We start from the raw sequence: 25435 nt of genomic DNA, 5'->3' as shown, positions 1-25435 counted from the left end.
CCAGATGCCAATCCTTCTTGACGGTGACAGAACAAATATTTTGTGTGCTTAAAAACTGCCTTGGCTGTGTATAACATGGATGCTTGTTATTCAGAGGTACAGTAGAAAGCCAACAGTTTAACAGGTTATCTAACAGAGAGGTGGTCACTGTGCACAAAAGACTTTGTGCCTGATGCAGAGAGGACCTGCTGAATAAACAGTATCCATGCCTTCCAACTAGATAGATTCAGGTGGGTAGTCATATTGGTCTGAAGCAGCAGAACAAAGTTTGAGTCCAGTAGCACCTTTAAGACCAACAAAGTTTTATTGTGGGCATGAGCTTTTGTGTGCATGCACACTTCTTCAGATACATTGAAATGGGAGTCGCCAGTACATACATATAGGTAAAGGGTGAGCAGCAAATTAGCATACAACATAATAAAATTGTTTGACAGATGTAAGGACCAAATTGGAATAACAAGCTTAGTTTATATGATCATCATTTCTTTGGGTTTAATTCTGGGGGGAAATAAATATATTTGGGTTTAATTCTGGGAGGAAATAAATATATCAAAATCAAAGACTGATGGGCAGGTGTCTTCCAACTGTTATTTAAATCATGGAGATTGATGGACAGATGCCTTCCAATTGTTATTTAAAACAAGGAAAGAAAGAAAGAAACCTTCCATTCTCTGTGCATCAGATTCTTTCCTTGGTTGGTTGACTTGAGCATTCATATTAGCAGTACAGATGGAGCAATAGACAGCCATCGGAGGTAGCCAGATGTACTAAAGTTTGCCTCCACACAGAGGTTTTGCTCTGGTCTGGCATTTAGACTGCAGACAGGGTGTTTATAAGCAACCACATGACTTCATCTCATATTTATTTATTTATTTCATTATATTTCTTAATTGCCTAATCCTCACAATAGTGGGGCTCTAGGCAACGTACAAGTTTTAAAACCATCTGATATATATAAAAGCCCGAACAGATTGGCACTTTCCAGCTCTCCCGTTGGCTGTGCTATGTGCTCCTTCAGCCATTGGCTGGGTGCTGGATCTGCTCCTCTCCCCCATCCACTGCCAACCTGGCCACTTCCCTGACAGAATCAACTGCCAAAATGGCTGTCTCTCCTGACAAAAATGCTTCAATTCCTTTGCTCCTGTGGGGCTAACCTTTCCCTCAGTGGCTGTTGCTGGGCAACCAAGTTTGGTTCTGTCAGTAAAAAGGCAAAGGCAGGAGGCCCTTTCCAGGCCTACTTTGGCCTTTGTGGGGAATTAATTGGGGCCAGTCCTGACTAGGGTTGCCACCTGCAGGTTGGGAAATTCCTGGGTATTTTGCGGTAGACACTACAGAAGCCAGAGTTCGGGAGGGGAGAGGCCTAAACTGAATAGAATGCCATAGAGTCCACCCTCCAAAGCAGTTATTTTCTCCTGGGGATCCATTGCTGCCAATCTCTAGGTGATGGCTGGAGATCACTCAAAATTAAAACTGCTTTCCAGATGGCAGAGATCAGTTCCACTGGAGAAAATGGCTGCTTTGCAAGGTGGACTCTGTCATTATATCCTACTGAGGTTGCTTTCCTCCTGCTTGGGTCTCCCAGGGGAAAAATACTATACTTTTCCTAGATAGAGGCTGCGGGGGGGGGGGGAGGTGGAAAGCTGAAGTCAGAGGGGCAGATAATGGTAGGTTGATGGTTGGCTGGAAAGGAGATAGGGTTGCCACCCCTAGGTTGGGAAATTCCTGGAGATTTTAGGGGTGGGGGCCTGGAGAGGGTAGGGTTTGTGGAGGTGAAGGACCTCAGACAGGTACAATGCCATAGACTCCACCCTCCAAACCAGCCATTTCCTCCTGGGGTACCATTGTTGCCAGTCTCTAGGTGAGGGCTGGATATCAGAATTACAACTGCTGTTCAGATGGTAGATATCCATTCCCCTGGAGAAAACAGTGGACTCTGTGTCATTATACCCTGCTGAGGTCACTTCCCTCCTGCTTGGGTCCCCACTGCGGAGAAAGACTGTACTTTTCCAGGGAGAAGCTGCAGGTGGGGGAGGGGGAGATGGAAAGCTGAAGTCAGAGGGGCAGACAATGGTAGGTTGATGGTTGGCTGGAGATAGGGTTGCCACCAATGTTCCCTCTAAGCTGTGAAGTCCTGTGAGCAAAAATTCCACTTTGTTAGCTATTGGCATTAAAGTTGTGAGCAAGCGATTTGGCTACTGCATAAATTAGTTTGCTCTGGAGCCATTCTTCCTGAGCTAAGACAAAAATGTGTGAGCCGGAGGCCAAAAAACTGTGAGCTAGCTCACACTAACTCAGCTTAGAGGGAACACTGGTTGCCACCCCTAGGTTGGGAAATTCCTGGAGATTTGAGGGGTGGAGCCTGGAGAGGGTAGGGAAGGACCTCAGACAGGTACAATGCCATAGACTCCACCCTCCAAACCAGCCATTTCCTCCTGGGGAACCAGTGTTGCCAATCTATAGGTGAGGGCTGGATATCAGAATTACAACTGCTGTTCAGATGGTAGATATTAGTTCCCCTGGAGAAAACATGGACTCAGTGTCATTATACCCTGCTGAGGTCGCCACAGCCAATTGACGCTGAGTGCCCAAGGCCAGGGCACGCGCCCCAAGCCTCTTTCTAGAGCTCATTGTATTTATTTCCACAACGGGCCTTATTCCTAGTAAAAACATAAAACCGTATCCAGTAAATTATCCAGTAACTAAAGCAAGTGGCTAAAATTTCCCATATCTGGTCTGTGAATGCTACGCAAGCACAGGGAAGAAGTAAGGGATCCAGGTAGGGTGCCAGTCATGATGTAAACTGTTGCTGTCCTCAACCAAATGCCTGGCGGAACATCTCTGCCTTGTAGGCCCTGTGGAATTGCATAAGATCCCACAGGACCCTAATGTTGTTTGGCAGAGAGTTCCACCAGGGCCCTGTCCCTGGTTGAGGACAACTGGATCTCTCTAGGGGGGTGTAATGGAGGTTGTTAGTTGTCCATTATCCAGGTTTTCCTCTGCTTTGCTCTGATTTTTCCCAGTCCTGGTTTGACACAACCTTTCGGGAAAGATGGCCATCAAAGCATGTTTGCACAGCAGGATAGAAAAGTGTTCATTTTTACAGATCCTGCCCAGCTATTACTAGGTATTTTTTATCAGCAGTTGCTATAATGTCTCTCTGGCCACACAGCAGCAATGAGAGCTATAAACAGACAGTCACCACTATGTGGAAGCAGCCAAAGACTGACTAAAGAGCCTGTAATCCTTTAAAGAGCAAAGTCTGTGCCTCGTTGAGGGTTACTTCACTCTTTGCCCTAGAAAACCTCAGGAGCAGCTTCTCACTTGAGATTTTTCACTTCGATACATTGTTGTTGTTGTTCAGTCACACAGTCGAATCTGACTCTTCGCGACCCCATGGACCACATCACGCCAGGCCCTCTTGTCTTCCGCCATCCTCCAGAGTTTGCTCAATTTTATGTTCATTGCATTGATAACACTGTCTGACCATCTCATCTTTTGCCGTCCCCTTCTTTGACCTTCAATCTTTCCCAGCATCAGGGTCTTCTCCAGTGAGTGCTCCCTTCTCATTTGGTGGCCAAAGTATTTGAGCTTCAGCTTCAGTATCTGGCCTTCCAGGGTACAATCAGGGTTGATTTCCTTTAGGATTGACTGATTTTATCTCCTTGCAGTCCAAGGGACTCTCAAAAGTTTTCTCCAGCACCATAATTTGAAGGTATCTATTCTTTGGCACTCGGCCTCCCTTATGGTCCAACTCTTGCAGCCATATGGCAACCCACTCCAGTATCTTTCCCAAGAAAACCCCATGGACAGTAACATTTTGATATAGCTAGCCCCAACTACAAAGTAAATGCACACCTACACCCAGTTGTCTGGGAACGAAGAGTAGAAATACCCACATTTCCTTCTAAAATATATGGGAATGCCTGAGTTTTTCATTCCCTGGGTTCCAACTTTTTACAGTGGTCCTCAAGTTGTGATAAATGCCAGCATGTGTTTCTTTTTTCTTCCTTCATAGTCGTGTAAGAAATGGCAGCTTTTCACAGTGGGCAGAATTTATGTGTGGTTCAAGGCATAAACCACCTGGATTTGCTGCTGCTGTTTCCCTGGGAGAGCCTTTTTTAAAAGATTAATGCCACATTGATCCTCAGCACAAGTCAAGTGCTGCTGGCTCTTTGGTTATGTATTTATCTGGCTGCTGGCCAGCTTCAGGCACCCTGTCTACCAAGCAGTGTCCCCTCTAAGCTGAGTTAGTGTGAGCTAGCTCAGTTTTTTAGCCTCCGGCTCACACATTTTTATTTTAGCTTAGGGCGGATGGCTCCAGAGCAAACTAATTTACGCAGTAGCCAAATTGCTCACTCACAACTTTAGTGCCAGTAGCTCACAAAGTATAATTTTTGCTCACAAGACTCTACAGCTTAGAGGGAGCATTGCTACTAAGAGTCCTTTGCCACAGCAGGAACAGGAGGAGACGACGGCCGCACAGGCAGACTGTCCCTTTGACTTACTGGGAGAATTTCTTTTTTTTTTCGGTAAACAAATTTTTATTTTTCTCAGGAATACAACATGTAAAATTAAATCATTTCATTCTATCAATTGTCTACCCCATTCCCAATTCCTCCCCTCCCTCCAGTGGCTTCCCGCAATGCTTCCACCCCTGCTCCAAATACTTCATATCATCAACTATATCAATTTCTTATCGTTACAATCTAAAGATAACATCATTTGACTTAATATTGATCTAAACATATTAAGTTTTGTTTCACATCCCAGTTCTTTTCCAGATATATTTTAAAGTCACTCCATTCTTGAAAAAACACTTCGTCTTCTTTATTATTCAGCTTCTTCGTAATTTTATCCATCTCTGCCATGAACAGAACTTTTTGTATCCAGTCTTCAATTTCTGGCACTTTCTCTGTTTTCCAAAATTGTGCATAAATCATTCTCGCTGTTGTGATTAAGTACCAGAGTAAAGTCTTTTTAGTTGTATTGACTTCTTCCATTTTCAGTCCCAAAAGCAGAATTTCCGGCGACTTACTGGGAGAATTTCTGATGGGCTGCTGCCCTGGAGGGCTACTTGGCAGCCAGCAGCAAACAGAATCAAGTGGGTCATGCAGTGTTAGACAGAGGCTCAGGATCTACTTTGCTCAGGCTGCCAAGTGGCTGTGGGCATGGGCTTTGGCAAGCCTATATCCAGAGAGCCAGCATGGTGTAGTGGTTAAGAGTGACGAACTCTCATCTGGAGAACCGGGATTGATTCCACACTCCTCCACATGAAGCCAGCTGGGTGACCTTGGGACAGTCACAGATCTTTCTGAACTCTCTCAGCTCAAAAAAATAAGTCTCGCTCACCACCTAGTGGTGCACAATGCTAAAAGAGCTAGAACTATAGGCTGCCAGACAATCTTAGGATCTCCTGTCATTGTCTCCTATATACAATGCCATACGATAATTAATTAAGCCTATACCCATTGCCACCATGGCCCAGGTCATAGCTGAGCAGATCCTACGGCTCTGCCAGCACCACAGTGACCCCTTGGCTTTTTTTGCTCTAGGGCTGTCTGGACATCCCAGCCTCCTCCTGAACGACTGTGTTCCCCTGTTCCATTGGCCGAGGTTAGCTTGCTGCTTGGAAGGTCAGTCAGGTCATTAGTCTTTGTGAGAGCAATTATGAGTCAGTGTCTGTATCCCAGAGAGTTTTGAATTAAAAAATGACAAAGGACCACCCATTTCCCCAGCGACTGGAAACCCTTCCAAGGAGCCATCTGTCATTTTCAGAATCTTTCAAGGTATTTCTCCCAATTTTGATTGCTTCAGGTTTTTTTCTCCTTTTGTTAAATTTAACATTTCTTTTTAAAATAGTAAATTGGAATGTTGATGCTATTATAATTTTTACTTACATTAAGAGGCAAGTTATCCTATTGCTAACGTATCTCTGCATTCCTGTGTATATTTGCCTAGAGGTTAGTCCCATTGAACTCTGAGTGGCACTTTCACACCCACCGAATAATGCACTTTCAATCCACTTTCAGTGCACTTTGCAACTGGAGTTTGCAGTGTGAAATGGCAAAATCCACTTGCAAACGATCACTGAAGTGGCTTGAAATTGCATTATTTTGAATGTGTGAAAGTGCCCTGAACAGTGTCATGAGTAATGGATTGGATTGGGTTGGGGCTAAGTTTCATTTTTAAAGGAAGTATAATGACTCAGCTAATACTTTCTTAAAAGTGTCATTGTCAACATTAGATAGTTTGTATTAAAGACTGCAGTTGACAAAACGTGAAATAATGTATTGATAATTAAATTGTGGGGGGAAAGAAAACATTTTAAGAAAAGCAAGGTTTTTTTTAAAAAAAGCCCAACAAATTGAACGTATTTGTATTAAAGGCTTGCAAGCCATGAGTAAATGTCACTGGAGTCTTTAAGTGGCTGCAGAGGGGCACACAGAAGAGCAGAGTTCACTTCCAGGCTGTGCTTGTTGGCTCTGAAGTCGGACGGAGGCCTGGCTTTGCTTCAGAAGCAGCGTTCCCAACCTTGGGGGGAATGCAAGGAGAGTGGCTCATGTCTCAGAGGAGCAATCTGTCTGTCCAATTCAAAGAGCAATGTTAACAGGCTCTGAAGGGAGTCCTGTCGTCTTCAGTGTTAGCTGTTACATTGGGCCTTTTTGAGGGATTATTGGATATTCTTGAATTAGTGGTTTTACTGTCAGAACAGGGCCTTTTCCTTTGAGTGCAGCAGAAAAGAAGACAAAGCACACACAGCCTATTGGCCCTGCTTCCATAACCTTGAACAAATAGCCATGGAAAACACTGCTCCTTCCCAAAGCGGTTTGGGGCTGCTGCACCCAGAACAGCATTTGTCCTCCGCTGCCTGTCGGCATTCTCCTTCCTTCTACTTTCCCGAAATTCAGAAGAGATGGCAAGTCATATCTTATCATGCTAAAGGCAAGGGAGATGAGAATGTGAGAGAACAGCCTTTTTAAAAAACGAACTGTTAAGTGCAGCAGTGAAGCCATACTGGAGAATATGAAGGTTTGGATCCCATCTAAATTCTGTGCATGGAAACATGACTTCCCTGCCCCCCCCCCCCACTGCAGCCTGAAATGCCCTGAAAATGCTGCTTAAAGAGGATGGCCCATCCAGGAGCACTATGAGGGAGGAGTTAAAGAGCTACTGCTGCAGTGGACAAAATCGGCAAAAATTACCTCCACCCTTGCACATGTGGATCTTTCCACAGGATCCACCCCAGTGTGCTGAAGAAGGATATTGATTAATCAACAAGAAACTGTTTTAGCTGTTGCTCAAATAACCATAATTCATCTTCGTGACTTCATGGGACCCACTTGCACAGGCCTGCCGTGGAGATCTTTTCAAAAGCTCTCTAGAGGTTTTGGAGTGCTGTCTCCCTCCTCTCACAAGCAGTCTTTTCTTCACCCCCATGGAAAATGGACATTTCACTCTCTTCTGCTACTCACCTCAGGTTTTTTCCTTTTGATTTCTTTCTAATGTTTTTTGACTCTTCGATCACTATCACTTTGGGGAGGACTTTGTTTTCTCGTATTATGGCTTTATTCAATAAGTGTGTCGAATGCGGCTTAAAAACTTTACAATCAGGTGACCATGATCCTTGTCTCCAGTGCCTGGGTGACGCCCACAATGTCTCTGCTTGCCGGATTTGCAAGCAAGTCACCCCAAAAGCTCATCTGGATCAGGCTTCGAGGCTGAAAGCTGCACTTTGGGAAAAGGCTCTGGCGGCTCTGGGCAAAGATCAGACCCCTTCTAAGGAACTGGAACTAGAGCAAAGGGCCCATTACCCCCCCCCCGGTCCCTTTCAGGGTCAGTGCCATCAGGATCTGTATCAAAATTGGGCCCACTATCAGCTCCAAAGAAATCCTTGGCATTGTGGAGTTCCTCAGTACGACCACCACCGCAGAAGGAAAAAGTCAAAGTATAAGACTTCTCACTGTTCCTCTACCCAGGTGGGAGGAGATCCATCCCCCACCCGGTGAAACTGAACCCCCTACCCAACTCAGAGATCATCTCCTCCTTCCTCCATGAAGAGGTCATTGAGGTTCCTCCACAGTCCCCCTCTGAGGCTGAATCTTCCCCAGCTAAGTGACATCACAGATCCTCAGGTGACTCCTCGGGCCTGCGCTATTGGGGACTGCCCCCTCCACAGTGGTTCCAATGCACTCTGCCACCCATGCAGTGGCCTAGGCAGTGGGGACAGCAATTACCACCTCCTGTGGAACCAAGCTCCTGGCCTCGTTATGCCCCACCATTGGCATCATTCACCACGGAGCAAAGCCATTCAGAATGAGATGAAGAGAAACCCCCATCCTTAGGCAGTTCTGACACTCTCTCGGAACCATCACCTGAGGAGTGCATTGCAAACTGTCCCCTGTTTCCCTGACAGAGGCTCTCCACCTATATTCTAAACAGTTGATTCTCATGGCTAAGTCCCTGTCATGATGTGTTGTTGTTGTTAGCAGTCATGTCTGACTCTTCTGATCATATCCTGAAGGTTCTCTACCCATCCATCATGGGCTCGGTCACTTTCCTGATGCTCCAGGGCTTACTGGACACAGTCAAATCCATCTGGACTAAGCCAGCATCAGTTTTGCCCTCTGCCAAGAAGACTGAACACATGTATAAGGTCTTGGAAGACGACTGACTTTTTCTTTGCCCACCTCACTGCCAACTTGATTGTGACAGAGGTCATCCCAGCTAAGCAGTGTTGTGGGCCTCTCTCCTCACCATTCGATCAGGAAGCCCTGAGGGGAATTCGCAAACAGCACATATTCAACCTGTGTTGTGTGAGCTGCACTGGCTCCTGGTGGAGTACTGGATCACATTCAAGGTTCTGTTGTTAACCTTCAGGGCCCTTAATGGTCTGGGACCCATGTATCTGCAGGACCGCCTCTCCTGGTATAGCGCCAGAAGAGCATTGTGCTCAGCAGATGAGAACTTATTGGTGGTCCCTGACCTGTGAGATATCTGGCTGTCCTCAACCAGATCCAGGGCGTTTTTCACCCTGGCTCCAACCTGGTGGAACTCTGCCAAATAACACCCATGCTCTGTGCAATGTTCCCACAAAGCTGAGTTAGTGCGAGCTAGCTCACAGTTTTTTAGTCTCCGGCAAACTAATGTATGCAGAAGCCAAATTGCTCGCTCACAACTTTTATGCCAGTAGCTCACAAAGTAGAATTTTTGTTCACAAGACTCCACAGCTCAGAGGGAGCATTGCCTGTGGGACCTGATGGAGTTCCACAGGTCTTGTAAGGCAGAGATGTTCTGCCAGGCGTTTGGTTGAGGACAGCAACGGTCCCATTTTTTGGCCACTCCCACTCCCGGCCTCTCCGTGAGGCAGTTAGCATCATCTGTTAGGTTGACTGTTGTGTTTTTAATGTTTTTAACTGCTTTTAATTATGTATTATATGAATTTATTCCATGCTGTACACTGCCCTGAGCCCTATTCTTACAGGGAAGGGCGGTTTAAAATCCAATTTAATCAATAATTAATACATTTAATAAAGCTTGGTGGTCTTGGCCGTAAGATCGACACATCGTCGGCCTTTACCCTGCCCATGGCAAACTTCAATGCCATTATAGGATGCTACCAATGTTCCTGTGGGAATGAATGGCCACTTACATTGACTCCCTCTCAGAAGAGCACAAAGCCACGGCCAGAGTTTGGCAGGTGGAGGGGCTAAAACATGAGAAGCGGCAATTGAATGCAGCACAACATATTGCGGTCTCATGCAGTAGATCCATCACTTCTGCTGTAGTCCTGCGATGCTACTCCTGGCTTCGATGCACTGCCCTTCCCAACAAGAATAAGGCAAGAACTGAAGATCTGCCCTTTGAGGGAAGGAACTTGTTACTCTCCCAGATTGATAATGTCTTAGACAGTATGTGAAAGGAAAAGATCACTGCACGGTCCCTTGGCATCACTGGTCCACCCGCCCAGACCTTCAACTCTTGCTACTTTCTGCAGCATGCGACCCACTCACAGTCTTTTCAACCCTAATGGTACCACCCTTCCTACTCTTGATTCTTCCCTGCACTCCTCATTCCAGCATCCTCAGGGCAGAGAGCAGCAGGGTCGCCTGCACTCCAAGCAGGGCCCTGTGTGTCACCCTGGGAGACCTCTGGCAAGGGAAGACCCCAATCCTGATTATTTTTAGGCCCCGCCTGCCTTATTCTGCTTGTCTCACTCTCTCCCCATTTGGGAGTCAGTTATTTCTGATGATTGTGTTCTCAGCATTGTTGAACAAGGATATTTCTAACAGTTCCATGTTTCACCTGTTGGTCATCCCCCTGTTTCTCCCTCTACCATACCCCGTCCTGAGTTACAGCAGGAGGTGTTCCAGCTTCTCAATAAAGGAGCCATTGAGCCGGTTCCATTGTTTGAAACCAGTGCTGGTTTTTATTCTCATTATTTCCTAGTTGACAAGAAGGATGGTGGCAAGCACCTTATCTTAGATTTCTCTCGACAAGTTCTTAGTGGTCCCTAACTTTCACATGACTGCACTGTCGGAGGTTCTCAGCCTACTTCACCCTCATGACTGGTTTGCTTTTATTGACCTTAAAGATGCTTATTTCCACATTGCTATACACCCCAGGTCTAAAAAGTTCCTTCCATTTCCAATGTGGCCAGAACTTCTACCAATATACTGCCCTTCCTTTCAGTCTGACCACTGCCCATAGGGTGTTTATGAAGTTCACATCTATAGTTGTGGCCCTCTTATACCTGAAAGTCTGCATTGTGTACCCCCATCTGGATGACTGGCTTTTCATTGCACCTTCCCCTGAGTTGCTAACCACCCACATTTCCTTAGCTTGTTTTGACACTAACCTCCTTGGGCCTTCAGATTAACTGAGATAAATCCATCCTATATCCAGCTCAAACCATTCTTTTCATTGGGGCCCAGCTGGACTCCTATGGGGGGCAGGGCATTTTCCCCTTGAAATAAGGGAACCTCCATATGGGTGACGGTGCTCAGGTTTCCCTCCAATAGGTTTCATTCAAATAGAGCTATACAGAGGCTTCTAGGGCTAATGGCCTTGACTTATTACACCTGAAAGATAGTGGTCTGGCAGTTATCTCAATCAAAGTTAATTTGTTGGCCATTTAAGCCTTCCATGACCTCGTCACAGGCTCTTCTGTTTTTCGGTCCAAATTTCTAAGAAATTCCTTAAGGGCCTGTTTAACCTACATCTTCAACACTCCCACCTGTTCCCCAGTGAAGTCTTTCACTCTCTGCCTTAATTTTCAAGCCCTTTGAGCCCCTTGTTATGTGTGACCTGCCTTTCCTCTCCTATAAGGTGCCGTGCTCCTGGCAATTACCTCTGCCCGCAAGGTGGAAGAACTCAGGGCCCTGCACTCTTCTTTTCCCTTCACCAGATTTCTCTCTGATAAGGTTTGCACTCTGCCCTACTCTGGATTTCCTCCTGAAGGTATTGTCCATCTTCCGTGTTTCCCAGGACAGATAATCCTGCCAGTGTTTTTTTCTCTCTCTCCTCCACCTCAGATAGGGAATGGACTCTACACACTTCAGATGTTCAAAGATCACTGCTTTTTTATTTAGACCATAACGCATCCTAGCAGAAGGAAGACAATCTGCTGGTGTGTTTTGCTGGCCCCTGCAAAGGCCGGGCAGCCTCCCCCCAAACCATCTCACACTAGGCGGTGAGGGCCATACAGTTAGCCTACTCCGTCTCAAAGGTAGACTGCCCACTCCACCTCAGAGCACACTTGGCCAGGTCTCAGTAGTCTCCTGCAGTGTTCCTTGGCAGTATCCCCTTGGACAACATCTCCAAGGCAGCTACCTCGTTCATCAGGCATTACACAGTCAGCGTTGACTCCAGATGAGATGCAGCTGTGGGGAAAGCAGTCCTTCAGTTTTTGTTTCACTAAGAATCCCACGCCCACCTCCTGCCAATAAGTGAGCTTGCTATTCTCCCATGTGGGACTGCATAGAAGCCACAATTATGAAAACAGGGCTACACTTATCTGTAAGTGGCCTCCTGTGCAGGCCCACATCCCTCCCTGCCCTCCTTTCTCTGCTATGGGATCCTTGTGCTCACAGGGTCCTTCCATGACAGCAACAAAAGGACTGAGGGGAGGGGGAGAGTGCTCCAAACCTTCTAGAGAACGTTCCCATGTATGCCTGCACAGAAGACCACTCGATGAATAACAGTTAGAGGTAAGTGCAACCCTGTTTTCTCCCAAATGGGTACGGTATCAGTAACTATAGATTCAGGTGGGAAGCCGCATTGATCTGAAGCAACAGAACAAAGTTTGAATTCAGTGGCACCTTTAAGACCAACAAAGTTTAATTCTGGGTATAAACTTGGAAGAACAAGCTATCAAAAAGGACCAAAACCTGCAGAAGCTATTATGGAGACACAGACCATTCCATGCAATCTCTACATCTAATATTTTGAGAGCTACTGTTTGCAGTTGGCACACACCCATGCGAAAATCTCTTTCTACGCTATGGTCTTGAGAAACCATGGCCTTTGAGCCCAGGCATAGACATGTGACCCATTCCCCTGAATGCAACCGTAGAGCCTGCTTAGGAAAACCTTCTGGGTTTTGCTGCCTGCCCAGGACTGTTGTCAGGCATGTGGCAAAGACCTCCAACACGTGGCTAGGCAGCTGCCTTCCACTTTGTGAATCACAAGAGATTGAGACATGAGCCTCTCACCTCTCTAGGAGCAACTCCAGATTTCTCAGCCTTGTGTTGTAGCAAGATAAAATGAGAGCTGGTAAAGTACCTCTTGCTTGAAAAGCTCTCTGGCAATTCTGATGAGTGACCTCATTTCCTTTCTTCACTGGCACACAGAGTAAGTAGTACTCAAAATTGGTCTCATTTTTCTTCTCCGTTTCTGGCTGTTTGTAGAGGCGACTGGCTTTCAGTCACAAAACCCTCCTTAAAAACACTTCTCCCTCCTTCAGGGAAGCCAGTCATTGTAAGGGGGCCTTTTAAAAACTGCTATAGAAACTAGTGGGGGTGAATTAGGTTACAGACAACTTTTCATCCTAATTGGGTGGAAACGTAAATACCTCTCTGTTCTGGGTGCTTCCCTGTTCTTTTGTTTGTTTGTTTGACCCATCCCCCCCCATTGAAGCAACTGCAGTTCAGGGCACCTTCAAGACAGGAGGGCAGCTTGGACAAATCCTTTGCCAGGCTGTGATCCAAATCCAGATCCATATTTCTACCCCGTAGCTGCAAAATACAGAAATTTTAAAAGATGAAAGATTGGCTGACAGATTTCCCGTTTCGCTTGTAGTTGCAGCCTTAAAATGTTCACTTTCTACAACACAAGAAATCCAATTGTGCATTCAGAGTGATTTTCCCAAACTGAGGAAACAAAAGCATTCTTTGGTATACTTGGAGATCCCCTTTAGCTCAAAATCTCTTCTGTGAACAACCAAGGGAACTAGAAAATTTTCTAAAATGAATGGCATCATGAATCTGAATTAACTGCATATTTTTACCGGGGGTTTCTGTTAATATTCCCTGCATGTTATCCCCCCCCCCCCATGCTCCCTCTAAGCTGTGGAGTCTTGTGAGCAAAAATTCTACTTTGTGAGCTACTGGCATTACAGTTGTGAGTGAACGATTTGGCTGCTGCATAAAATGGTTTGTGCTGGAGCCCTCCTTCCTGAGCTAAGACAAAAATGTGTGAGCCAGAGGCTAAAAAACTGTGCGCTAGCTCACACTAAGTCATCTTAGAGGGAACATTGTGTGTGTGTCCCCCCTTATTTTCCCCATGTTTTTGCATGAAAACCTTCCTTTTGATGAGTCTCTAGTGTATTTCACTAATTGCAGTGACTTCTCTCTTTTTTTGCCATTTTGTGCTATCCAGATTGGAGACATAAAAACTGCTGAAAAATATTTTCAAGATGTCGAGAAAGTGACTTCAAAATTGGATGGACTGAAGACCCAAATTATGGTTTTAATGAACAGGTGGGAAATCTAAAAACTAAATTAATCTTAAATGTGATTTTGCAAAGAAAGCACTATGAACATTAAAGGGCCTTGGAGAATATCCCCTTCTCTTCATTTCTGTTTTATGTTACTACAACTGTCAGAAGAAAGACGGATTGGCATCTATCAGCCCATGAGATCTGTAGGACATGATGTAGCCATGTTATCCTGCACTGAAGCTGTCTTTCCTTTGTTATAAGACCTGGGGTTTTAAAAGTTTCTCGTCCACCAAACACTAGGGGTTTTTAATTACTTCCCAGTACAGATCTTTCAATATACATTTCACATGCAAAGAAACCTTATATGCAGTAACAACAGAGAACCAACTTAGTTTGGTAACTATAGAAATTTTCAAGAACACCCAGCCTTCCAGCATTCGAAGTGATAGGACTGTAGGATGAGGATGTTGTCTGCTAGTATGCCTACATTTAATTAGCACAGTGTAGTAAAGCTCTGCAACCAAATGTTGCTCCAGCCATTGAAATGTCTGCTTTCCATCAGTCGAACAGAACTTTCATGGCTCTCCCTTCCCACTGCAGCCCACTGATCTCCACAAAATGCTGCTCCTGGGGGATGGGGGACCCTGAGGAACAACGTGAGGGGGCTCTGCAGCAGGAAGGGGGAAATTGCCAATTTAGTCTGGATCCAGCCCAGTGGGACTTAACTTCTGAATGAACATATTTAACAAGATTTGATACAAATCCATCAAACTTGCAGAGGTACAAACAAATATCATCTTTCTCACCAAATGCAGAAGACTTAGCAATATACCAAAGGGACTGAGAATAAAAAACCCTCTACAATCTACTTTACCCCACAAACTACTGTAAGAGCTTGTGTCACATATTCTCCAAGAAGCTACTGAAACATTTGGTTAGCATCTGATCAAGGAAAAGCTTAGTGAACTTGACTCCTGTCTACAGAATCAACCTTTTTCAGAGGAATTTCACAAAAGGAAACAAGGCATCTACAATAGGCAACTAACTTCTCTACAGAAGCAGGACAAAAAAACTTTCTAACCTTTTACAAGCCACAACTAGTCACAACAACAATCCTACCATCAATGTTGTTAATCTTTCCCAGAATTCCCTCAGCTTAGCAGAGGAATCTGTCCTTTCAAGAGGATTATCCTTTTGTCCTACTAAACCTACACAGACAATACAGCTCTGTGGAGACCTGGAGGCCTTCTTCCTTTGTCTATGCCCAATTTGCTTGTGTGTTAATGTATTGTTTTTGCTAGAGTGTAGCTTCATTTTGTGTAGTTTACTCTGGAAGTTAAATCCCTCTTTGCTAAATCATAGGTTTGAATCCACCAGTGCTGTTCTGCAGATGGAAAGACTTCCATCCACAGAGCATGAATTTCTCCCCTGCCTGTCCCATTACAGCCCCAAATGAGCCCTGAAATGCAGTTCCTTTGGGGTCCCCTGGCCCCTTGGAGCAGCATTGAGGGGTCATTTGGGGCTGCAGTGAGAGGGGCAGGCAGGAAAGTGTCACTTTCTGAGTGGAACCCCATTCATCCACAGAAACCCTCCAGTGAATCCAAGTCATAGCTTACAGCTTGCTTAAGAGTATTTCATGAAGAACAGAGGTCAAGAATATTTTCCTCATTGAAGAAAAAAGGCTGCTGTAATTTTGTAATATGCTTACTGTTTTGAGTTTTTTTGGGTGGCAGCTATCTTCTGAAAGATTGTTCTTTCCCTCTCTCTTCGCTCCCCCACCATTCCAGAGCATTTCTCCATCTTGGCCAAAATAACTTTGCAGAAGCTCACAAATTCTTCACAGAGATTTTGAAGATTGACCCATCGAATGCTGTGGTAAGAAATCTTTTCTAATGGAATTCATGGCTCATTTGGCTTCTGAGGTGTTACCCATTTAGATCCCGGGCCCCAAAATGTAACTGGTGCAGTACAGTCAGTCAAAACTTTCTAATTGCTTTGAGGGAGAAATATCCAAAAGTCCATGAAGAACAAAGATCAAAAAATTACACTCAGAAGGATGTAGATGTTTATTTATTCATTTAGATATGTATACCCAGTTTTCATGGCAATGAGGGCCCAAAGCAGCTTACATCATTCTTGCTTTTCTTGTTTTATTTTCACAACAACAGCCCTGAGAGGTAGGTTAGGCTGAGACAGAGAGAGGAACTGACCAAAGGTCACCTAGCAAACTTCCATGGCAGAGTGGAGGTGTGACCAGGGTTGCCCTAATCCTAGTCTGACTAAACATTTGATGGCACTGAAAAATTCAGAAAAAAAACCCATGTTTTTTCTAAGAATGTTTTTTCCGTGTTTCTGATAGAAAAACTGAGAAACTTTGAGAAGCACTGGAAATAACCCTTATATAATTTGTGGCTTTTCTTTGAAAGCCGTCTAATGCTTTATAAGAAAAAGTTTTACTCACTCAAAATCTATAGCATGAAAGTCTGAGGACCTGTTCAAATTTTGAGGAGCACTGCAAAAAAAAAAATCTGCCATGAAATATTTGTCCCCTGTGAAATTAGTGAAATGCTTTTTTGGTCAGGGCCTTTCCGTGTGGCAGCACCTCCCTATGGAAGTCCTGGTGTTGCTGAAGCTCCTGGTGCAGCGTAGCAGCAATGGGGCTTCCTGGTGGAAGCTTCCCCGGCATTTTCTCATGGCAGCCACACACACACACACACACACACACACTGCACTACAGGAGGGAGAGAGCTTTTCCAAGGGTTTTTTTTTTTTAAAGCAATAGACATACAGATATACCATTATATTGATATGTCAATTGCCTATTACAAAACTCTCAAAACACCCCCTTGTGGCATGCGGGGGCAGGGTGACTGTTGTGAAGACTGGGGCAGGGAACCAGACTTTCCTGCACACATGGCAGCAGCTCAGTTTTACTTTGATCTTTCCCAAAACAGAGCAAAGCAGGTTTAGGAAAAAACACAGAGGCCCTTTTCACATTACCATTCTAAACTGGACGTTATTCGTTGTTGGCCCAGTTTCGAGTAAAGTGATACAGGGGTGGGGGTTTCGTGCAGCAAATTTCTTTCTGTTAATGAGCCGTCTCTGAAGTGCTATGGTCATTTCTAACAGTGCCACTTTTTCACCTGCCCTTTTTTGCCATTGAATCTTCTGATTTTTTTTTAAATGTTCTAAGCCGAGTGCTATAGCACCACTGAGATGCATTGAGTCTATGGAGTCTGTGCACACCTTACAATGTTTTTTAAAAGTCCAAGGAAGGCCACATGGTGGAAAAGGGCAGGGGGGGGAGCGACATTGTAGGAAGTGCTATGGACCTTTTAAACAGCACACCACAGCGATTTAGAAGCGCAACAAGGGGGTAGAAAACAGAAGAAAGCAGTTTCCCTCAAAAGCAGGTTTTTATGAACAGGTAAATAAATTCCGCTAGCAGCTAGTTACTAAAACTGGTCTGTCCCAAATGGGAAAAAAATCCACTAGCAACCAGTTACTAAAATGGAATACAAAGGTAGTTTGAAAAGGGTCAGAGAAGTCAAGCTAAACAGGCATGGTGCACAGAAGCGTCATGATCAGGTCCGTAGCTATGGTGGGACTTTGGGGGGCTCTGCCCCCGTTCTTAAAGGCACAGCCCCACAAGAATTTCTCCTTTAAATGCTTTTTCTAGTCATTTAAAAAACATTTTTAAAGGCATGCACTCTTTTAAGCAGAGTGGGGTGCTGTAGTTGACTAATGCCTGCACTGAGCAAGGGGGTTGGAGTAGGTGACCTCTAGGATCCCTTCTAACTCTGTTTCAAGAAACTGCTGTCCTGTAAGAGAGTTTTTCTGCCCAAGTATTAGCTTTCTTGACTATAGAAGTCATCACCCCCCACCTGCTGGCTTTTTATCAGAATTGTTGCTTAGGCTGGCAGAAGTGATTAACTTGCAACAACTGAGAACTGTCATCTAAAGTGGTTGACAGCTTGCAATTTAGAGATCTATCCTAGTAGCAGCTTTCTTTTGGCTAAATAGTTAATACTCTAAGGGTGATTGCTAGCATAAGAACACCTACGTAGAATAGACAGCTTGAGAAGACTCAGAGAGAGAAGAGCAGTTGAGTCATAATCCTCAGAATTCTGGCTTTTCTTTCTGCACTGAAAACTTCAGCCCCACCAGAAAAAAAATTGCTCCACAAGCCACAAAATCCTGGCTACGGGCCTGGTCATTATGTTGTGGGGAAGCAGGAGAAAACCCCTCCTCCCAACAGCTCTGAAAATTGGGAAGTTTTGGGAAGCACTGAAACTCCTTGGTGGGGAAGAAGCCATTAGTGAAATGGTTTTGAGGACAGTGTTTTGTTCATTCAAGATGCACTTTCGGGGGGGGGGAATTTGGGGGCGCACTGAAGAAAATACCTATGAAATACATTTTTTAACTTTTGAAATAAGTGCAGTACTTTTTAAGACAACATTTCCCCTCAGTCAACATGTATTGCGTAAAGAAGTCTGAGAATTTATTTTAAAAATTCCACTGGATAAATAGGGAATTTGGGGGGAAACACTGAAAAAGTCCTATGAAACTTTTTTTTCCTTATGAACTGAATGAAAAATGCTAAAATAGCATAGGTTGTAACAGTTTGTTGCTTTTTCTTGGATGTATTTGCAACTTTGCTAGTAGAAAGCTAAGACAGATATGCTGTCAATTAATACAATTCTATATGATACCTGAGTTATAAAGTATAAATGTTAACTTATTAAAGCAGAAATATTAGTGTTAGTTTCATAGGAAAGTTAGTATTGGATGCACTTGAATGTCCCCCCAAATTTCTGTTTTCACATACACATGCACACACAAAATTGCATGGCTTCAGAATTCCTGAAAAATTTGCATTTCTAAGTCTGGTAATCTAACCACTACATCACACTAAGTAACACCTTTTGCAGCTTTAAGGTTTTCACGCAGTGAGTGGCAGATACACAGTCTTTCTGTGCTTGAGTCATGGTGCCTCTCCCCCACCCCCTGCATTTTTAACTGCCTTTGCCTGCTTGCCAGTCAGTCTGTAACAGCTGATTCCCAGGACCTTCTGAAGAAAGGAGACCACCCAAGCCTGTCTCCTATGCTATGGTTTTGACAGAGTACCATGTTAGAATGTGCAAGGATTTTTCTTGAACTGTATTGTTGGCTTCATAAATATTCTAATGTAAGATTTTCTCTAGGCTAACAACAATGCGGCTGTTTGTTTGCTTTATCTGGGAAAACTGAAGGATTCCCTCCCCCAATTGGAAGGTTTCAGCAGGACCCTAAACATTACCTCCACGAGAGCGTTCTTTTCAATTTGACAACCATGTACGAACTGGAGTCGTCCCGCAGCATGCAGAAGAAACAGGCTCTGCTTGAGGCTGTGGCTCTCAAAGAGGGTGACAGCTTCAACACTCAGTGTCTAAAGCTAGGATGAGCCTCTCTCTCTTTTTGTGTTTTGGAAAAGCTCGCTTTTCAGAAGTTGTATATACTCCTGCTAATCTGTAAATGTTCCTCTAGCCAAGTGCAATAAAGAGCTTTTTAATTATAAACATATGGTAGAATGACTACATTGTAAGAGTTTATACTCTGGTCTCTTTCAACAAATCCTGGCTATCACCCCTAGGGATTTTGTGTTGATCTACAGCCAACTTCATCCCTGCAGTTATTGCCAATTTATAGTATATGCAAATAGTCACAATGACTCAGATAAGGCTTCCCCCCCCTTCATATAGCTGCATACTTGAGCTAACGTCTTGATGGCTTTTGTTCTTAAGACATTCAGGGCTTATTGGTAAAATGGCACCAGCTAAACTCATTGCATGTTTATAATCTGAGTGCTGCTGGTGGTGACGGGAGGAACACTGTAATAAAATAGCAAATTATGAAGAAAGCTCGTTCCACTCTTCCTGTGCAGTGTGTCACCAACCAGCTATGTCCCATGAAATTGCAGCAGGTGGTTCAATGACAGTCCTTAGATCATGGTACCGTCCACCCTGCATAAACATGAAGTTGCCCCCATTGACTTCCTCAGAGCAATTCTGGGGACAGGAATATGCATAAACAAATCTGAATAACTGGGCTATTGATGCCCCCAAACTGGCTTCTTCCATCCTTCTTTTGCTTCTGTGAAACAAATGCAGCAGAATAGATCCAGAATACATGTATCAGCACATAAGGGGCAAGGTACAGGTTGGAATCTCTGAATCTGTTCTGCCAGCCATAAAACTCCCATCCAGTACAAAGAGCTTTTCCCAGATGTGGGAGGCTCTTAAGTACTGCTACTAGCCGATCCAACCCATTATTCGTAGAAATTCAGAATTCACCTACCCCAAGGAAAGAAAGCCCTGACCTGGACCGCCCAGGCTAGCCGGATCTCAGCAGATCTGGGAAGCTAAGCAGCATCAGCCTTGGTTAGTATTTGGATAGGAGACCTCCAAGGAATACCAGGGTCACTGCACAGAAGCAAGCAATGGCAAACCACCTCTGAATGTCTCTTGCCTTGAAAACCCTGCAGGGTCGCCATAAATCAGCTGTGACCTGATAGGGGGAGAAAAAGAAAGAAAGAGAACAGTTCAGTCTTCTTTTGCTATAACCACCATAGAATGTTATACATCATTTACTAGTGCACATTCTTGTTTGCAGCACAAACAAATTTGTGGAATGTATCTTTTGAAGGAATATTTTGTCATTCATGGATCAGTGTTTCCCCCCCCCAAAAAAAAAAGCCTAGGTCATTGCCATCCAAATCTAGTCATAATTCTCTCACACACATTCTGTCTGCCTCCCTCTGCACCCCCTTTGCGCACTCACACATAGTTGCAGTACTGCACTCAATACTAGTTCACTGAAGGATTTCAATGCCAGAACAGTGTAGGTGGCTCCAATGGCATAGATCTTTCCAACGGTGTCCTAACTTGCCCTGGTGCCCTCATGCTTCTGGATTGGCCAGCCTTGCCATAATGCAGTGGGCAAGACCTTCAGGGTTGGTCATCCCCTTGTAGTTTTCATATGCTCATGCTGCAGTTTCATAGGATTTCACCCTGAGAAAGCAGCTCCTCTGTCCAGTGAGGATGTGTGTGTGCAGGAGGCTTAACATTCACATAGGCTAAGGTACAGACTGGAAGCTTATTTTTATTATTTATTTAGGACGCTTTTAACCCACTTTCCGCCATACCATATGAAACCAAATCAGCTTACAGGGTACAAAACAGACAAAAGACAAATTTCACAGGAACATAAAATAGGCCAGTTTCATAGTTTCTACTTGCCACCAACAAACTAGTTCATAAGGCAGAGCAGGTGGCCCAAGCAGGAAGGTACTCACTCCCTTCACTCATTCTAGAAGATCTTATAGATCCAGGAGCTGGAGGAGCAGAGCAAAGCAGGTGGAAACAGTCATAATGACTCCAAGTATGTTGTTGTCAGAGGGCTTCAGTCTCTACAAGCAAAACTTAGCAAGTGAAATGTTTTCCATCCCCTTTAGTAGGTGTCTATGAAGGTCCCAGGATCCCTACCAGAACACAAGTTGCCAGAAGTTAATTAGCTGATATTTTGTAACTCACAATATAAGAACTCATGGGCACTCAATGAAATTAATAAGCAGTAGGTTTAGAACAGATAAAAGGAAGTATTTCTTCACCCAAAGAGTAGTTAACGCATGGAATTCACTGCTGCAGAAAGTGGCAGTGGCTACAAGCATAGACAGCTTCAAGAGAGAACTGAATAAACGTGGAGCAGAGGTCCATTGGTGGCTATTAGCCACAAGGTATAGATAGGGACTCCGGGGCAAGTGATGCTCTATATTCTTGGTGCTTGGGGAGGGGGGGGGACAACAGTGGGAGGGCTTCTAGTGTCCTGGCCCTACTGCTGGACCTCCTGACGGCACCTGGTATTTGTGGCCACCGTGTGACAGTATATATGGAACACTATGTCTGGGGCAGTGATGTTTTGTATTCTTGGTGTTTGGGGGGCAACAGTGGGAGGGCTTCTGGAGTTCTGCCCCTGCTGGTGGACCTCCTGATGGCACTTTTTTTTTTTGCCACTGTGTGACACAGAGGGTTGCCAGGTCCTACCTTTCTGCTGGTGGGGGGATTGACGGGCCTTTCCTGGAGCTTCTGCCAGACACACAAAGCATGTGCAGTGTGATGACCTCACCCAAAAGTGACATCATTGCACCACCAACATCACATGGCAACACTCTTGTTTTGGGGCAAAACTCTATGGTAAAATCCAGGTGACATCATCATGTCACGTTTTAGTGCATTTCAGGGCGGGGAGGAGCCTGCAAAAGTGGGGGAACCCTCGCCTGGACCAGGGGACCAAGGGGCTGGCAACCCTCGTGACACAGAGTGTCAGACTGGATGGGCCATTGGCCTGGTCCCACATGGCTTCTCTTATGTTCTTATGTTCTTAACTTCCCTCATGCACCCAATTTACCACAATGGGATTGATACAGCATGTCCAGATGAACTAGGCTTCCCAAGTCCCCCCGGGGGGCAGGGAAACACCTGCCCCAGAGGCCCGTTCCCCGCCGCCGGATCGGGCCCCGGAGGGAACTCCTCCCCGACGTGCACGTCACCTGAAAGTGACGCGACCATGCCGGGCACGCTGGGGGCGGGGCCACGGCCATCCGAGGGAAAACTCTATGGTTTTCCCTCATATGGCCGTGGCCCCGCCCCCAGCGTGCCTGGCGTCATCACGTCACTTCTGGGTGGTGTGCATGCAGTGCGCGTGCACTTTGCGCACGCGCGCACCAGGCGCCGGCCGGGAGCCCCCCGCTCCCGGCGAAGATCAACTTGGCAACCCTAAGGTGAACAGGAGTGATAATTTGCATAGAGCAACATGGAGCGAGGACCTAAACTATAAATTCTCCAGGTTATCCATTTTTAATGTTTATCTGCTTTTTACCCACTAGGGCATTCGAGAGTTAATAGCTGTACGGAATATTCAGAGAGAATTCTTACAATCCAGTAGCTGCCTTACTTGTGGGGTGGGAAGAGGCCTACTCACACATGCAGCTACTCATGTGGCCACAGCAACAGAACAATGAACACAGGCTGTTCCTCATCCCTCAACTGGAAAATCACATTTTCCAGTTCATGGAAGAGGTGCTCCCATCTCGCATGAGTTCATTGTGCTGCCCATATGGGCAGACCGTCCAAGTGAGCAGTGTTTTCCACAGAAAGCACCTTATGAGCCAGATCACAGTGAAAACATTAATCTGTGGCATTCAGGACACCACTTGAATGAGTGCTGGTCATAGCTGGTATTAAATGGAAGAATTATATATGGGGGTTCATGTATAAAATAATTATATTTTCCTTGTTTATTTACAGCACATACCTCCTTTTGTTTTGGCACCTCGGGTGGCTTGTAACACTATAGAAATAGTTTGAAACAAAAAGGGGCCTGGGGTTCCGCTTTGCATGCTGAAGACCCCAGCGTCACTTCCTGACATTGCCAACTAAAAGGTTCAGGTAGGACCTGGTGGGGACAACCTCTGCCTGAGACCCTGGAGAGTGCAGCCAGCCAGAATAGACAGTGTTGACCTTGATTGGTAACCCTGTTCGTCTATCTGTAGCAGCAGAAAAATTGTGGTAGGGTATGAGCTTTCCTATTTGAAGAAGTGAGCAGTGAGCCATGAAAACTCATACCCTACCACACATTTTGTTGGTCTTTAAGGTGCTACTTACTCTTTCCTAGTCTTGACCTTGATAGGCTGAACAGTCTGACTGAGTATAATGCAGCTTCCTATGTCAGATACAAGGCGCCCAGGCTGTTCTTTGTCAGAGGTGACCAAAATTCTCACCCTAGCCCTCAGATGATTTTGCTGCTATTTCGGTGATACATACGGCACTTTACAGAGAAACTGGAAAGACAGGCCATTGTCCTGAGAAGCTTATTCTCCAAGTTTTGACAAGGGGACAAGGCAGGAAGAGAAGGCAGAGAGGATAGAACAGAAGCAAAGGTGACCTAGGAAGAGTAACACAGGCACGCCTAGTTGGCTTTCTGTAGAAAGGGTGGTGACTAACGGGTTAAGCCAAAGGCCTCTAGGAAAAGATGAGTCTTTGCACTGGAGCTGGAGGGAATGAGTGAGAGGGGCATTCTGGGAGGGAGTTCTGGGCACAGCAAGGGCAAGGGGAGCTGTTGTGTGGGGGGGGGGGACTGAGGAGTAGAGTTGGAGAGCTCAGTGAACGTTACAGGCTGTATCTAGATCTGAGAGGACTGTGGAGGACAAGGCTGCGGAGGGCTTTGAGGGGAGGACAAGAAGCTACTACCGGCTAGGAGAGGCAGGGCAGGGATTTAAAAGTAAGGAGCATTACGCAGTCGGGGAACGACGAGGCGGATGAAACCATTTCTGCAGCAGAAATTCCCTTCTCGGCACGGTGATTAGAGGTAAAGAGGTCTGACCTTCCTTGTACCGAGCCCCCGGCCCTCCCTCCCGCGTCTCAGAACAAGCAGAGCCATGGCAATCCCCCCCCCCTTGCCTGAAACACTTGAGAGGCGCTTCATTTACACCATTTGCCAGGCTCTACACATGTGTGGGAGCTAATTCCGCCGCGCGCACACGCCTCGTCGAGTGTGGGAGGAAAAGGGCAGCGTTGCGCGAAGCTGATGGCGGCTCCATTGTGCAGCCTTGCCTGGCTGCCTGTATATCTATAATGCATAAAGCGCTGGCAGAGCGTGTCAGCAGGTGTGCGCGTCTTATTGCTATGCTGCTCACACGCTGTTCCGAAGAGAGCCCAGGATCATTCCAAAGGTTACCGCGCCGGGTGAATGGATGGCTCGGGATTGACCTGCCTGAGAGGTGAAAATGAAGACGTCGCCTCTCCCCGCACGTTAAAAGCCTGCTGTTTCGGAAAGCGACATTAAAACCAGGGCTGTATTAAAACAAAGGAGCTCCCACTCGAGGGGAGGGAGAGGCGATGCTTGGGGGGGGGGTGCACATCGTTTACTAAAACATGTTCAGCGATCCCACGGAGGTGAATGCAAATAGAAGCGCCGAGGTTTGGCTAACTTTCAGGTCATTCTAGCCCAGAGCTGCGCCCTCAGCCCGCCCTTCAAGTCGGCTTGAGGATTACGAGCTTGAGAGACCCTCGTCTCAAAAAGGAAGGGCGAAACAGACGCTGCTGCAGCGGGAGGGGAGGATTAAGAGAGAAAAGAGGGAGACGGGGTGATTGTTGCATCAGCCGGGATATTCTGGATCAGCTCCTGATCTGGGCAGGCCTCGGTGAGATTGTTGGCAAATCCCTCACGTTTCACAAATGACACCCCGCTGTCAGGAGGCCTCAAATCATCAAATGGGGAGCATGAGTTTAAAGGCAGGGTGCGACAGGGGAAGGGAAGGGAAGGGAGAAGGCAGCGCAGCGCAGAAATTATTTCCAGACAGGCCGAGAAGCAGCTTTCCCCGGTTTTAAAGATGTCATTGTCAGAATTGTCAACTCTAAATTGAAATCGTTAAAAGGGTGCAGAATTTAAATTTTGAGCACT

General features: G+C 45.7%; 1 protein-coding gene across 1 annotated transcript in view; it reads left to right on the top strand.

Moving 5' to 3' along the window:
• The window catches only part of TRAPPC12 (trafficking protein particle complex 12), an 83335-nt gene extending 63861 nt beyond the window's left edge, over positions 1-19474 (top strand). Inside the window, 4 exon segments of the mRNA XM_015425359.1 lie at positions 13876-13976; positions 15724-15811; positions 19141-19210; positions 19213-19474. Coding sequence (XP_015280845.1) covers positions 13876-13976; positions 15724-15811; positions 19141-19210; positions 19213-19379 — 426 coding nt within the window. The 3' untranslated portion in view covers positions 19380-19474.
• The last annotated feature ends 5961 nt before the right edge of the window (positions 19475-25435 follow it).

The sequence above is a fragment of the Gekko japonicus genome, unplaced genomic scaffold (assembly GCF_001447785.1).
Source record: "Gekko japonicus isolate JY-2015 unplaced genomic scaffold, Gekko_japonicus_V1.1 scaffold153, whole genome shotgun sequence".
Lineage (NCBI taxonomy): Eukaryota > Metazoa > Chordata > Lepidosauria > Squamata > Gekkonidae > Gekko > Gekko japonicus.
Note: the sequence above shows the minus strand (reverse complement) of the source record. Positions and strands in the feature narration are given on the sequence as shown.